This window comes from Camellia sinensis, chromosome 4 (assembly GCF_055761805.1).
Source record: "Camellia sinensis isolate YWXY chromosome 4, ASM5576180v1, whole genome shotgun sequence".
Classification (NCBI taxonomy): Eukaryota; Viridiplantae; Streptophyta; class Magnoliopsida; order Ericales; family Theaceae; genus Camellia; species Camellia sinensis.
Window position 1 is genome coordinate 174,872,947 of NC_138964.1, and position 16,873 is coordinate 174,889,819.

A 16,873-nucleotide genomic window follows, 5' to 3' on the forward strand; every position below is an offset into this window, starting at 1 on the left:
TCATTCTACAGATTTCATCCATGAAGCAAGAAATTCAGAGAGAACAGCCGAAAACTTCAAAAACAACGCAGTGGTCAGGGTTCCTTTTGTTTTTTGGGTATGATATTTACTGCCACATCATTATCAGTTTTATATTCTGTCATTTGGGGTTTTTCGTATGATGCATTTCTAAATACAAAGGTATACCGCACATATCATTTATCTCAAATTGACAACGATTTAAATGTGTCCAGGAGTTAACTTCAAGCCAGGTTTTGACGATGCAATTTTGTAAGGGATGCAAGGTATGGCAGTGAACATGCATCAGCATCTGGCGGTTGAGCCAACAGTTCTTTCAACATGTCATATTTTTCTTGTACATTGCTTTGAGTGTGTAACTCTACTTTGTTGTCATGGAACAAGTACAAAAAGCATTTATTTAAATGTTTATTGCTTCATGCTTAATGTCTCTTTATGCACCCAGTCACAATTCTGAAAATAAGATGTTTGCATAAGTTGGATGATAACTAGTGTTGAACCATTGTTAGATACAATAGGAACACGACTTTGAGAATATTTGGAGCAAAGGCTTGGGCAGTTCCCTTAAGCAATTTTTATTATTGAAACTCATGTGCAACAGGATATGGCCAATGGGATAGATAGGGGCTGTCTTTTGAAGCAATAGACTGCATCAGCACTCCATTGCAATCAACGTTCCTACGGTTTTGTTGGAGAAGTTTGGGTCAGAAGCTAGTCTAACATAGCTTGGTTTATGTTACCAACTTACCAAGGTAAAGCGATGTAGTTGATGGTCACTATGATTGGAAGGGAGAGTTAAAATGAGCATTCTGACCAGAAGTTATGCGGCGAGGAGAGAGCAGAGAAAATTTGGAAATACTTAAATATGTAAATGAGGATCTAAGTAAAACCAACCGAAACCCTTAGAAGGAAAGAGACAAGATAATGTGACAGAAATAGGAGTAATTATAACCTATATAATTGATGCTCATGCACTTCATATTGGACAAAGCACTAAACGAACAATGGAAAGGTGTGTGAAAATTTGAGTTATTTTAAGATTGAAACATTAGAATGTTTGTTGTATGCAGTATTTATATATGGACACTGTTTGGGGGTGTTTGTGTTTTTCCCAGAAACGCGGCATGATCTGATAGGTTGAATTGTACAGACATGGTCCTGTTAGGCTTCAAGTGATCTGACATCTGAGCTTTGCACGACTGCAGATGTGGCTGGGCCCATGGGCCCTACTGTTCGAGGTCACTATTATGCATAATATGACCGATTTGGCATATTGGCTGCCACGTGGTTAGTTGGTTTTTCTCATGCTGAGTAGCTGGATGCCGTTGAACCTGTTAAATTCAATGTATAAAGAGAGAAATACAGAGAGAATTGTATGTATTCAATTGATTGATTTTTCAGTGATTTACAACACTCTCATTTATAGAGAGGAAATGTGGTACACATAGGATACTAACTAACTAACACCGAAAGCAGAAACATTATCATTAGTGGGACAGCTGGACAGCTAGATATGGCACACTAATATTACATTAACAGCCCCCCTCAAACTCAAGGGGGATAGGAACCAACCAGCTTGAGTTTGGAGAGAGTAACAAAACAGGAAAATAAAATAGAATAAAATAGGATAGGAGACACTGTATGGTCGTGTCGAACCACTGTAGAAGACACTGTATGGTCGTGTCGAACCGTTGGAGAAGGCATTGTATGGTCATGTCGAACCGTTGTAGAAGCTAACCGGAATCAATGTCGGGACAGTTTATGAAGTCATGCTGGACCGTTGTAGAAGCTAACAGGCATTAATGTCGGGACAGTTTACGAGGTCATGCAGGACCGATGTAGAAGTTAACCGGCATCAATGTCGGGACAGTTTATGAGGTCATGTCGGACCGATGTAGAAAATACACTGTATCATTGTGTATATAGGCTGCCCAAAAGATATACATGTATATATATATATATCGAGCCCTCAAAAGGCGCGCCCAATTCATCAAAAGTTGTGCACGACAGAAATCGTCGAGCGGCGAGCCATCAAAAGTCGCGCCGGACACGCGGTGATGCACGTGATCGACAGAGCGTCGTGTCGTTCTCTTCGTCATTGTCTATATAAACCGAGGCGAAGGCTGTGCAAACCAAACTAGTCTGAAACCTCTGAACATCTTCGTTCTGAAACACTCTGCAATCAACCCTTTCTGACATTACCAGTCTGAAATCGCTGCTTCTCTGAAACACTCAGCAACCCAGAACATGGCCTCTTCTTCTCGTTCAGCAACCCAACCTCTTCTTCCCGTGGTCTGCTCACTCTCTTTCCAGACCTCAACGAGTCCACAAGAGAGATAACCGGTGCGGTTGCCCTTGAACCTCAACCAAGCGCCCCTGGTTTTGCTTCGTTGAACTTTCCTATGCTGTCTGTGGAGCAAATAATGGCAGCGCAATCGGATATTGAGGCCAATCATTATACATTGAAGTCATGTGTGGAGACCATGACTGCGGTCACAAACTTGTCGCACCAGCTTCAGAGTATGACAAATGAGGTGCAGCAGTTAAACGTCCAACTGGCTCTGCTCCAGCGCATGTACAAGGATGCGCGAGCAGAGATATGTGTGCTGAAGGCGGAAAACAAGGAGCTGAAGCGGAAGGCCACCGTTATGTTCAGATTCGGGGTCCACCATATGTTGCAGTGGAGGAGCAGGGGGGAGTGAACGTGCTCGGTGGACTAGGAAACACTGAGACCGGGCTGGCATGGGACACCCAAGATAAAAGCAAGAAGAAGAGACCTGCAGCAGAGTAGAGAAGGGAAAAAAAAAATCCTTTGTTGTTATGGTCTTTTTTTTTTTTTTTTTGGGTTGTTGTGGTTGTGGTGTAAAATGTGGATCGGGGTGAACCCCGACATGAATAAAATGAGTTTGGTGTGCAGTTTTTCTTTTTCTTCCCTTTTTTTTTTTTGTTTTTCTTCTTCTTTTTTTTTTTTTTTACTCATACCCACGTTCTTCGGAGGGAAGGCTATGTATCGCACTGACATAAACAGAGAGGTAGTGGGAGAAAATAAAGTATAAAAGAAAATAAAGTTGAAGAGAAGTGTGTGAATGTTAAAGTAATAAAAAATAAAAAAGGAAAGGTGAGATTCAAATTTGTAAAAAATTGTGAGAGTGTTTTGTTTGGGCGGGTCCTACCACTAATGGAAAAAATATATATATACTAATGGAAAAGTAATCAAAATATATATATGTGTGTGTGTGGGGGGGTGATAAGGGTTGATAAAAGGGGTCAAAGAGCACATGGATTATGGATTATGGATTCTGAGTTTGTGCATAATAATAATAATAAAATGAATGAGTGGAGAGAGGGTTTTATGTTTAAATAAAAGAAGAGTGGGTGGATAATATTAAAATAAAAAGAAACGAAAAGAGGGGGACAAAAGTTGGTGTCTGGGTGTGATTTGGGAGAAGATGCTACCTTTTGCCTTTGAGAGAGAGAGCTTCGTTGATATTACCATAGACCAGAGATGAGAGACATGTTCAGAATGTGAATAAGGTTGAAACTGCTGCCCGAATTACCCATATCCCCACTGGTGTTACTCTTCGCTGCACAGAAGAGAGATCCCAACTAGCGAACAAGATCAAGGCTCTAAGCCGGTTGAAAGCAAAACTGTTGGTGATAGCAGAGAGAGGTCTGGGTTTGGACGGCCAAGGTGAGTATCTGAGTAATACGTCCCCTCAGATCTGGACGGAATGCTCCATTATGATGTTCTTTGATAATGTTCAGAGTGCTCACACCTCACAATGGCCGAAGAGAAGCACCACCACCAGCTATGGTGTGGCGTTGAAGAAGTGACCACCAACGCCTATGGAAGCGGAGGGAGCAAGTATAGTGAGAGTACTGATGCTCCTTATACAAGGCAAACGTGCCAGCAGCAACAGCACCAAGCTCTCAGTCAAAGAAAGACCCAAAGCATGCCCACAAGCATAAGATAGGGGAAGAGATAGCAGCTGAGGCTGCAGTTGGATCTGGTGGGTATGCATTCCGTGAGCGTTATGAGAAGAAAAATGCCAAAGAAGAAGAGTTTCTGGTATGTGTTGAAAACTCCAGCGGACAGCGAAGGCAAGGTTGCCGGCCGGTTGCCCGCCGGGGAGAAAAAAAATATAAGTCTAAATCTTATAGCTTTGATACCATGTTAAATTCAATGTATAAAGAGAGAAATACAGAGAGAATTGTATGTATTCAATTGATTGATTTTTTAGTGATTTACAACACTCTCATTTATAGAGAGGAAATGTGGTGCACATAGGTCACTAACTAACTAACACCGAAAGCAGAAACATTATCATTAGTGGGACAGCTGGACAACTAGATATGGCACACTAATATTACATTAACAGAACCATCTGATGATGTCTTAGATTACTGCCAGAGAAACACCCTTGGGTTCTATGCGAGTTGAGCACAACGCGTACGATGTCAGAGGGGTGTCCAACCCCTACCATCCTTTGTTGCATCTACAGAACATATGGAGATGAATAAAAATCTGATTGAATATGTTAGACTTAAAAATATGTGTGAAATGAAGGTGTGAGAAAGTAGAGAGGAAAGGATTAGCACTTTCCATGTGCTCTGCGTTTTTTGGGTCAGGTTGAAACCTTTACTTTGAGCCAGAGCAAGTTGATGGTAAGCTGAAACCAACTGATAATAGGTTGATTATAACCCATTTTGCTTCACCAAATCACAAGGGGAAACATTTGGGAGAGTGTTTAGAGGGCAAAGGTGGACTCACACCTCAAAGATTCACTGGTCTGAGTTGATTAGAACAGAATATGGAAAGACTTATTAGTAAGATATGGCTAACATGGTGCACTGTTCAGTGCATAGGAGCATATTTCAGTATTGTTGGTGTCACCAGTGCAATAGCATGAGCTGTGTTTGGATGTGAGGGTCTCATGGGAGCAAGGAAGAGTTCAAAGTCTGATTTAGAGGGAAAACAGATGCAGAAAAAAGCTGCAGACTTTGGTTTGCCCAAAGAGAACTATGAGAGCTAAGTTTGTGAGAAACTTGAGTTTCTTTTATGGAGGTTGCGACTTGAAGCATGTGCATGTTAGCTCCTTTTAATGGAAGAAGACTCTTTACTTTAAGAAAAAGAGAGCCTCTCAGGTTGCGACAACTGCTTGGGGCATTAAATGTCTATGGATACAAATCTGATGGTAGAAATGATGGTTTTCTTTTTAAGGAAAAGGAATCTTTAAACGTTAGCAGTGGCAAAGATGATTTGTACTAGTCTGTCCAAATTTTGAAAGAGACTGAAATGACTGATTTGGCATCAACAAATGGAAGATTGACACATGAGATGTGAGATCTATCCTAGACAAGTATCCAAAAGTCCAAAAGAGTTGCAAAGTACGAACCAGCTCATTATATTTCGAACTCACTGCTGGATGATACAAGTTTGGACCCTTTGGACACTCTGATGCCCTCTAGACCACTAGTCACATGAGTTCCGCTGTAGAAGTAGACTAACTAAATGTCCAGCTGTCTGATAATCATGAGATCTGATCTGGGTCCTTGAAACTTTTCTCTCATGAGATCATGAGATCTGATAAATGGGCCAAATATGCTTCAGCAGTGCTAAAAATAGGCTGAAATCCACTGAAACTTTTCTCTCAAGGTGTTGATCGGTTGAGCCAGGTGTCACACACCGGCAATGCGGAAGCCTTGATAAAGATATGCAAGTGTGTGTGGCGCTAATTAACTCTTTTCACTAGTCCGCCAATAAAGCTCAAAAGGTTTGCAAAAACAAACAAACACAATATTAGTTAAGTTGATGAGCTACAAGATTGGAGACAAGCCACAAAATAGTAAGCAACAAGTTAAAACTAAAGCACGCAACAATGGAAAAGCTTTGCACAATTTAAAGGCGAAATGAACTTTTCATTGATCAAAAGAAGGTATTACAATAGTTGAACAATGCACCAAAAGTGCTACAAAAGTTGCCTTACCAATGGCTAGGTTGGGGTACTTTAAAGGCGTAAGTGGTTTGGTCCAACACTTGGGTATCCCCTCCTTAATATAGCTTGTTAAGCCATTTCCTAGTTGGCAAGTGGAAACATCCATTATGCTTGAGGAGTCATAATGGATTTTTAAAAATTCTACAAAAAGAGAAAAACTACAATACTTGGACCCAAAACACCTTTAATACTAAGGTATTTACATAAAAATTTACAAGGCTAAAAGACTACATTTGACTCTCCAAAAGTTGGCCTAAAGTTGCTGCTTGGGCAGGCAGTTCTGTGACCTGCTGTGGTTGGGCTGCTTCATGGCATACCTTGGGCTATCTTGCACCATTTCTTGGGCCTTGGCTTGCACTTGCACCTGCACCAACAACTTTTTAGGCATGTTTTTGGCTCTCCAAAAGGCACAAATGAGTGTGGCATCAAGGTGTTGACCCTTGGATGGGCGCACCTTGACAGTCTTCCCCACTTGAATGGTCGACGCCCTCGACAACTTTGCCTAATAAACTTTAATCTCGTCTTGAAAAGCCGACAAGTCCGCCTCTTGTTCCCAGCTAATTTCTTCATCTCCAAGGCCTCTCCATTTCACTAAATATTGCCTTTGTTTCTTCTTGGAAACCATTTTCACCCGATCGGCCAAGATAGATTCAACAAACCTTTTTCCTACTTTGGCTGTGATGGTTTGGCGTTTCAGTTCATTTCGGGTTGGATCTTCCTTGTCTGGATAATAAGGCTTCAGATAACTCACATGGAAAATCGGGTGCACTTACAGCCAAGATGAAGCATCTATCTTGTAAGCACACTTGCCAATTCTCTTCAAAATGGTTACCAGTCCCTCATACTTCCGCACTAGCCTTTTGTCTCTTCCCCTCATTAACTTACGTTGCTCAGCGTTGAGTTTGATAAGAACTTGAACCCCAACTCTAAACTCAAGTGGCCTCCTCTTTTCATCAGCCCATTTCTTCATTTTACTTGCTGCTTTTTCAAGATAAGCACGAGTAATGTCATAGTTTCTCTTCCATTCCTTAGCAAATTGGTAAGCCTTGGGTAACTCTCCTTCATAAGGTCCATCCACTGTGTAGGACAATAGTGGCTGCTGTCCATTCACTATCTCAAAAGCACACTTGCCCGTAGAGCTACTCTTTTGAGAGTTAAAGCATAATTGTACTACATCAAGAAGTTGCACCCAATTTCGTTGATTAGCATTGATAAAGTGGCACAAATACTCCTCAAGCATACAGTTGAAGCGTTCAGTTTGCCCATCCGTCTTCGGATGGTAGCTTGATGAAGTATTAAGTTGTGACCCAAGAAGCTTGAATAACTCCGTCCAGAAGTTGCCAACTGTTAAATGTATAGATGAGAAGAAGAAGAAGAAGAAGAAGGAATAGAACAAGAGAAAGCTTCTGTAGATTATTGATTCAAAACTTAGGGTTTTCCCCTTACACACAACTACTTATACTAATAAGAATAATACATAAAGACCAAACTACCCCTAACACTTAACACTCCCCCTCAAGTTGGTGCAAAGATGTTTCTCATGCCCAACTTGCAACAAATAGAGTGAAAGACTTTACTACTAAGACCCTTAGTAAAAACATCCGCCAGTTGATCTTCAGACTTAACAAAAGGCATACATATCACACCCTTATTCAATTTCTCCTTAATGAAATGTCTGTCAATCTCAATATGCTTAGTCCGGTCATGTTGAACAGGATTGTGTGCAATACTAATAGCAGCCTTGTTGTCGCAATACAAAGTCATGGGACCACTCCAATCAAGCCCTATATCACTCAACAAAGATTGAAGCCACATTAGTTCACATGTTCCATGTGCCATAGCCCTGTATTCAGCTTCAGCACTAGATCTAGAAACGACCCCCTGCTTCTTACTACGCCATGTAACTAGATTTCCCCCTACAAAAGCACAATAACCAGATATAGAGCGTCGGTCATCTATAGAGCCTGCCCAATCTGCATCTGTGAATGCTTCCAACCTCAAGTGACCATGATTAGAGAACAAAATTCCTTTTCCAGGGGCAGATTTAAGGTACCTCAAAATGCGATAGACTGCATCCAAATGAGGTACACGAGGATCATGCATAAACTGACTAACTATTCCAACTGCATAGGCAATATCTGGACGAGTATGAGAGAGATATATCAGTCTTCCCACAAGTCTTTGGTACCTTTCCTTCTCCACAAGCTCACCAATTCCACTACAAAGATGATGATTAGTCTCAATTGGTGAATCAGTTGGTCTGCAGCCCAACATGCCCGTTTCTTCAAGAAGATCTAGAATGTACTTCCTTTGAGAAATAAAGATGCCTTTGTCAGATCTAGCAACTTCAATCCCAAGGAAGTATCTTAATGGACCAAGTTCTTTTATCTCAAACTCCTTGGCTAACTGCATCTTGAGATGGGTCACCTCCTCCTCATCATTACCTGTCACAACTATGTCATCCACGTATACAATAAGCACTGTTACCTTATGTACATTGCGTTTGACAAACAAGGTGTGATCCGCATTGCTTTGCTGATATCCAAATCCCACCATTGCCTTGAGGAATCTACCAAACCAGGCTCTAGGAGATTGTTTCAAACCGTACAAAGCCTTCTTTAATCTACAAACCTTTCCAACTGTAGACTGAGATGAGAATCCTGGAGGTACATCCATATATACCTCCTCCTCCAAATCCCCATGAAGAAAAGCATTCTTCACATCTAGTTGTTGTAGAGACCATCCCAAATTAGCCGCACATGACAGAATAGTTCGAATGGAATTCATCTTTGCTACCGGGGCAAAAGTTTCTTGATAATCTATTCCATATGTTTGGGTAAATCCCTTGGCCACTAGTCTTGCTTTGTACCGTTCAATCGTCCCATCTGCATTGTGCTTAATGGTGAACACCCACTTACATCCGACTGGGTGTTTCCCATTTGGAAGAGACACCAACTCCCATGTGTTATTTTTACTCAAAGCTTGCATCTCTTCTACCATAGCTACCTTCCACTTAGGATCATTGATGGCTTCTTTCCAACCCTGCGGAATACACACAGAAGAAAGGGACGAAACAAAAGCACGATACGTAGAAGACAACGAATCATATGACACAAATTTAGAAATAGGGTGTTGAGTACAAGCTCTAACCCCCTTTCTGAGAGCAATAGGAAGACTCAAATCATCCGTAATAGGACCATCAACAACAGGTGAAGAAATGAGATGAGGATCATTACCTGAAGAGTTAGTGGAAACTGGGTGTGGAACTGGCATAGGAGATGATGATTGACTTGGTGGCACAAGAGAAGCCGGCTCTTTCTGACGCCGTGAATAAGTCTTAAGATCAGCTCTGTCCAAACGACCACTGATATCCGACTCCTCATCAACAGAACTCCTAGGCTCCCCCTCACCACAAATAACAGCCCGTTGAGGAGGAGGGAAAAAAGACAACTCATGCTAATATGATGCCGTCTCATCCGCAATCTCATCGATACCACGCTCCCCCTGAGGAGATGGCGGAGGACCAGGAAAAAAAGACTCAGATTCACGGAAGGTGACATCCATACTAACATACAACCTATGAGAGTGAGGGTCATAGCATTTGTAGCCTTTCTGAGTAGCAGAATAACCAAGAAAGACACACCGGACAGCCTTAGGATCAAGCTTCCCACGAGGCCGAGGGTGAAGATGAACAAAACAGACACTACCAAAAACCCGAGGCGGAAGAGAAGAAGTGGGATACGTCACAGGAAGAAGCTCAAGAGGAATTTGGAAGTGGAGGACACTAGAGGGCATACGGTTAATAAGATAAGCCGCGGTAAGAACCGCATCCCCCCAAAAGGACTTAGGAACGTTCATGGTAAACAAGAGAGAGCGAGCAACCTCAAGTAGATGGCCATTCTTATGTTCAGCAACTCCATTCTGTTCAGGAGTGCCAACACAACTAGTCTGATAAAGAATGCCATGGTCGTCGAGGTATGCCCGGAAAGCGCCATCAACATACTCAGTCCCATTGTCACTCCTAAGAATTTTGATAGTAGCATTGAAGAGATTGGATACCATTTTATGAAAACTTTTGAAGCATGAGAAAACTTCATTTTTTGTGCGAAGTAAATAAAGCCAAGTCACACGGGAATAACAATCAATGAATGTGACAAACCATCGATAACCAGAGGTAGAAACAACAGGGGAAGGACCCCACACATCGGTATGAATAAGCATAAAAGGAAAAGTACTTCTTTTATTAATTGAAGGATAACAAGTACGTTTATGCTTAGCAAGCTCACAAGCATCACAAACAAAGTTATTCCTAGGACAATCACGAACTAATAAAGGAAAAAGTTTCTCTAAAATGCTAAAGGAAGGATGCCCCAAACGGCGATGCCACTGATGAAGGAGACGAAGGGAGGAGCCAGAAGAGCATTGCAGAGCCTGAGAGGACAAAGGTGAGGCAGGCATGGCATCCAGAAAGTACAGACCACTTTGTGCTCTACCACTGCCAATCATTTTCCCCGTAGCCAGTTCCTGAAAGACACAATGAGTCGGAAAAAAGGTTACAGAGCAATTGAGAGCAGTAGTAAGGCTACTAACAGAAAGTAAGTTAGTTGAAAAATTAGGAACATGAAGAACAGATGAAAGCGAAAGTAAAGAGGTGCAACGAACAGAACCCTTGCCGGAGATAGAAGATAAAGTGCCATCAGCCACTCTAACCTTATCTCGCCCAGAACTAGGTGAATAAGAATGGAAAAAACTAGAAGTACCCGTCATGTGATCGGTAGCACCGGAATCAATGATCCAAGGAGACGACGAAGAAACACTGAGGGCACTAGTAGAAATACCTGTGTGAGCAAAGTTGGAAGAGGCAGAAGAGGAAGGAGCTAAGGCAGATGAAGAATCAAGTCGAGCCATCAAACGTCTGAGAGTGTGAAGCTCATCCGGGGAAAGAGAACTAGCATCATTCGAGGCACTAGCAGTAGTCTCAGAAACATGTGCTTGAGGACGAACACCACCACCACGACCACGGCCTCGAGTAGGGCGGCCATGCAACTTCCAACAGTGTTCTTTATCATGTCTATCTTTCCCACAATACTCACACTTCAACCGGTCCCGATCAACCAATGGACCCTTACCACCACCTGGAGGCAGAAAAGGTGGAGTATCACGTGACTTGGGGCTGACAACCATCGCTGACCGATCCAGAACAGGAGCATGCACCATAGCACTGCGACGACTCTCCTCCTGCTGAACCAGGGCATAAGCCTCACGCAATGTAGGAAACGGAGAGCGACCCAACACCTGAACCCGTATCTGATTATACTCCAAATTCAGACCAGCAAGAAAGTCATACACCCGCTCCTTCTCCACAGCCTGCTGAAACATAGTGGCATCCTTGGAGCAAACTGGCTGGAAACTCTGGTAGAAATCTAGCTCTTGCCACAAACCACTCAACTCAGCATAGTAGACTGCCAAAGAGCGATCCTTCTGATCCAAACCCCTAATCGTCTTACGCAATTCATAGGCCTGTGCATCATTCCCTTGTTGAGAATACATTTGAGAGGCAGCTATCCAGATCTTGTGAGCAGTATCCATCAAGAGAAAAGTCCGACTAATGGTAGGCTCCATAGAATTGATGAGCCAGGTCATAACTAAAGCATTCTCAGAAATCCATTGAGCAGATAAAGTACTATCCTCAGTAGGTGGCTGGGAACTACTACCAGTAATATAGCCAGTCAAACGCCGGGCGGCAATCGCAAGACTACAGGAGCGGGACCAAATCAAGTAATTAAGACCATTAAGTTTGATCGGACTAATCTGGAGAGAAGGACTATCACCAAGAGTCAGACCACGACTCAGTCCACTCTCCTCCTTGCCCTTAGAGTCCTGACCCAAGCTGTCAGCCATGAGATGAGAAAAGAGGGTGCAAAAAAACACAAGCCGGATATCAAACAAGTTCACAAATCACCCAACCAGCACACCAAACACCTTTTAAGGCTAAAACAGTCCAAAAGAAGCCCAGAACAGAGCAACCAGATCAACTACAAGTCAGAAAACCGAAGCAGAGCATCTAAACAGCGATAAAAATCCAAGATAGGGCCAAAATACATCAAACCAGGGACAACAAACCCCCTTAGGGTTCCAGTCGGCTCCCAAGGATAGGAGAAGAAGGGACAAAACCAGAAAAAAGAGGGTCAAACAGTGATTTTCGAAAAATCACCCAATTTTGACGAAAAATCAAAAAAATTAGAAAATTCAATCAATAATGACCAAACAATCAAAATGAGATTATAGGGTGATTACCCATTAAATTTCGAGCATACTGTAAATTTAAATTTTTTTTTTTTTTTTTTTTTTTTTTTTTTTTTTTTTTTTCTGGCTGTAACAGACGTACCAGGAACAAGATGGGGCTCTAAGGAACAATCTTCAAGGAGGAAGATAGTGCTCTGATACCATGTTAAATGTATAGATGAGAAGAAGAAGAAGAAGAAGAAGGAATAGAACAAGAGAAAGCTTCTGTAGATTATTGATTCAAAACTTAGGGTTTTCCCCTTACACACAACTACTTATACTAATAAGAATAATACATAAAGACCAAACTACCCCTAACACTTAACACCAACGAAACGCGAGTCTTGGTCACTAACAATACTTTTAGGCACACCCCAATATTTAACAATGTGCTTGAAGAAGAGTTGGGCGGTCTCCTCCGCTGAAACATACTTTGGGGCAGCTACAGATGTGGCATACTTGGAGAACCGGTCCACAATAGTCAAGATGGTCTCGATATCTCCCACTTTAGGCAGTCCAGTGATGAAGTCAAGTGATACACTTTCCCATAGACGTTTAGGCACGGGCAAAGGTTCAAGCAAGCCTGCTTTCTTCTTATGTTCAACCTTGTCTTGCTAGCAAGTGAGACAAGTGCGAACATATTCTTCCACATCATCACGCATCTGGGGCCAATAATATCCTTGCTTCACCAAGGCCAATGTTCACTCCTAACCCGGATGTCCTACCCAAAGTGTATCATGGTACTCCCTAAGAAGTGTCTTTCTCAAATCACCAGCATTGGGTACAAAGATGTGGTTGCCTGTTGTCATTAGAATTCCATCTTGCACCCAAAATTGGCTAGTCTTGCCCATTTTGACAAAGTTCATAAGATTCTCTACCATAGCATCCTTGTCTAGATGAGCCTTGATTTTCTCCTTGATGCTGGTTGAAATGAAAGTAAGTGAACATACATGATGGCACACGACAAGCTCCGCCTTCCTATTTAGTGCATCAGCAACATGGTTGGTGGCCCTAGCCTTGTATTCTAAGGCAAAATCAAACTTTGCCAACTTCTCTTGCCACCGTGCTTGTCGTGCGCTTAGCTTGGGCTGTGTTAAGAAATGACTAACCGTCATGTTGTCAGTCTTTACAACAAACCGTGAGCCCAAGATATAATGCCTCCAAGTCCTCAGACAATGCACTACTGCAAGCAACTCTTTCTCATGAGCCGGATATCTCCGCTCGGCATCATTGAGCTTCTTGCTCTCATAGGCAATTGGGTGACCATGCTGCAAAAGAACACCACCCAAAGCAAAATCAGACACATCAGTTTGTATCTCAAAAGTTTTACCTAAGTCTGGTAGAGCAAGAACAGGGTCTTCTTTCAAGGCTTGAAAGGCTTGTTGACACTCTTCCGCCCAAACATATGGCTTGCCCTTCTTTAGTAACTCTGTCAATGGGGAAGCTAGTCCTGAGTAGCCTTCAACAAACTTGTGATAATAATTAGCCAACCCAAGGAATGACCGCAACTCTGAGACATTAGTGGGTGGTTGTCACTCTTGAATAGCCTTGACCTTCTCTTGGTCCATTTTGATGCATCCATGCTCAACATTGTGCCCTAGGAACTTAATCCTCTCTTGGGCAAAAGAACACTTCTCTAGCTTGACATAAAGCTTGTGCTCCCTTAACTTGGACAGTGCTTTCCTGAGATGTTCCACGTGCTCTTCTAAAGTGGAGCTATAAATCACAATGTCGTCCAAGTATGCTACCACGAATTGGTCTAAGTACTCTTGAAAAACTTCATTCATCATGGTGCAAAATGTTGTTGGGGCATTGGTCAAGCCAAATGGCATGACTAAGAACTCATAGGAACCATAGCGAGTAACGCATGTGGTTTTAGGCTCATCTCCCTCGGCAATTCTTACTTAATAGTACCCTAATCGAAAATCTAGCTTTGTAAAATATCTCGCTTTACTCAATTGATCAAATGAATCTGCAATTAGAGGAAGGGGATACTTATTCTTGATGGTTAGCTTGTTGAGTGCCCGATAATCCACACATAAGCGAAGACTACCATCATGCTTCTTTTGGAACAAGACAGGTGCACCAAACGAGGCCTTTGATGGCCTGATGAAACCTGCTTCCAATAACTCCGTAAGCTGCTTCCTTAGTTCATTGAACTCAGGAATAGCCATTCTATACAGTGCACGAGCTGGTGGCTTTGCCCCTGGCACCAACTCAATAGCATGATCCACACCCCGACGTAGAGGCAACTCCTTAGGCAACTATTCAGGCATAACATCTATAAATTGCCTTAAGACCTTCTTGACTGCGGCTGGGACAGGAGTAGATTTAAGAGCTTCATTCAACTTCAATGCGGCAACCCAAGTTTGTTCACCATGCCTGACACCCCCCTTGAGTTGCATAGCTGAGACAAACCGGTCACTGTTGTTGGTGGCCATAGTAGGAATAAGACATGGCTTGTCCCCCATGACACACATATTATTAGAATAAGGCATGACTACCGTCTTTGTGCTTCTCAAGAAATCCAACCCAAGGATGGCTTAGAAGTCATCCATGGGTACTACGGTGAAATCTACTCTTCCTTCCCAAGTGCTGACCTTTAAATGAACAGATTTTGCAACCCCATAGATGGGCTGCGCTGCCGAGTTAACCGCATTGATGCGGCTGCCATCCTTCTCTAAAGATAGCCCAAGTCTTTCAACTTCGGTTCCAGCAACAAAGTTGTGGGTGGCCCCTGTGTCAATCAAAGCACGAAAGGGCTTCCCATTGAGTTTTACATCCACAAACATCAAACCTTTGTTGGATGACTTGCTCTTGTTCAACTTGCCTGATGATTCCCCACTATACATGGGTTTCTTCCCTTTGCCCTCATCTTTGGACTCCACAAGTTGTTTAGGATCTGAATGCTTGCCCACTTTGCCACTCTTGGCATTCTTCTTAGGCCTCCCTGTAGAAGCCTTCTTCTTCATGGCATTCATCATATGAAAGGCTCCCACTGTAGAGCCAGCTACCTTAGAACCCTTGTCCCTTTGCCTAGATTACACGTCCTCTTCCTCGCTATCATCGTCACTTGGTTGAGAGACATGGTCAGACACTGCTGCAAGAGCATTCAAGGCACGATTTTGTGGATATTCAGATAACTGATGTGGCCCATTGCATAAGAAACAAGAGATAGGACCTTTTGCTTTGCTTGTAGAGAATTATTGAGGGGCTCTTGCCTTGTCACCATAGCTCTTCTGTTGCCATTGTCCTCCACCCAAATGGGTTTTGGATGTAGAAGTGTTGGCTTCCCCACTTTTAGGTTTACCATGGCCTTGGGACTTTCCACCTCCCCTACTCTTGCGCGGGGAACCACTGTCCCGTTGCTTAGGTTCAGCATCAGTTGCTGCTTGTGCATGGGCTAAGTCTTGCACTCTTTGCCTTTGAAGTTCAACTCTGGCTCATGGCTTCAATCCCTCAAGGAAAAAGAAGAGCTTGTCTTTCTCTGACATATCTTTGATGTCTAGCATAAGCCCAAAGAATTATTTCACATAATCTCTTATAGTGCCGATGTGCTTGAGATCTCGCAAAGCACGCCGGGCATTATACTCAACATTTTTCGGGGAAGAATTGGAGCTTAGGCCTAGTTTGGGAAGATTGAAAAAAGACAAAAAGTCAAAAAGTCACTATCCTATTTAAGTCACATCATCTTATTTAAGTCACATCACCTCTCTAACACATCACTTCAAACCCAACCCAAACCCAACCCATATTTCATAAAAAGTCAAAAAGTGCACTTATTTAGTCTTCCCAAACTAGGCCTTAAGTTCATGCTTAAGTTGCCCCCAAGTCTCAATTGTGCATAAGCCGCGTTGCATCTCATCGTGTTTAGTCCGCCACCACAATTTGGCATCACCGGACAAATACATTGTGGCCATAGAAATCCTCGTCTCCTCAGCTTCAGCTTTCACAGCTTTGAAATATTGCTTTATGTCGAAGAGAAAGTTGTCTAACTCCTTGGCATCTCAGGCGCCACCGTAGGCACCGGGCTTGGGCACACGCACCCTAGGGAATTCCATGCCACCACCAGGTGCGTTGCCAAAGGCACGGGTAAGAACACTAACCCGGCCACTAAGATCTTCAATCTCTAGCTTGAGTTCAGTGACAACATCCTCTCAATCTTGCCCTTGAGTAAGGCCATGAGTTTGCTCAAGATCATGAGCCTGTTGCTCAAGGTTGGCTAATAAAGCTGCCAAGGCATCCATATTGTCCATACGCTGCTCCAAGAGCTCAATTCTCTCCCTTTACGTGGGTTGACGGTTGCCAGAAGCATCCATTTTGTTAAAACCTATCACCTACTTCACCCACTTCACCTACTCCACTACACCTACTCCACCCACTTCACCTACTCCACTTCACGTACTCCACCTACTACCTATTCTTCTCTTCTATATATAGGAATCATTGTAACCATAATAATATACATCAATCAATAATACAATCCATATATATACAATTCTCTATTTCTCTTTATACATTGATTTCTTACATGGTATCAGAGCCAGGTTTAGAGCCTAATATTTTCGCTTCCC

General features: G+C 42.7%; 1 protein-coding gene across 4 annotated transcripts in view; it reads left to right on the top strand.

Moving 5' to 3' along the window:
- LOC114294894 (Protein kinase superfamily protein) overlaps window positions 1–16,873 on the top strand; it is a 41,066-nt gene that overhangs the window by 14,926 nt on the left and 9,267 nt on the right. For all 4 annotated transcript variants that reach the window (XR_014327927.1, XM_028239085.2, XM_082866971.1 and 1 more), the window contains 2 exons: window positions 12–97; window positions 234–284. Coding sequence is in view for 3 of the 4 variants with exons in the window: in XM_028239085.2 (XP_028094886.2) it covers window positions 12–97; window positions 234–284 (137 nt within the window). In the remaining variant the exon portion in view is untranslated. The remainder of the gene's footprint in view (window positions 1–11; window positions 98–233; window positions 285–16,873) is intronic.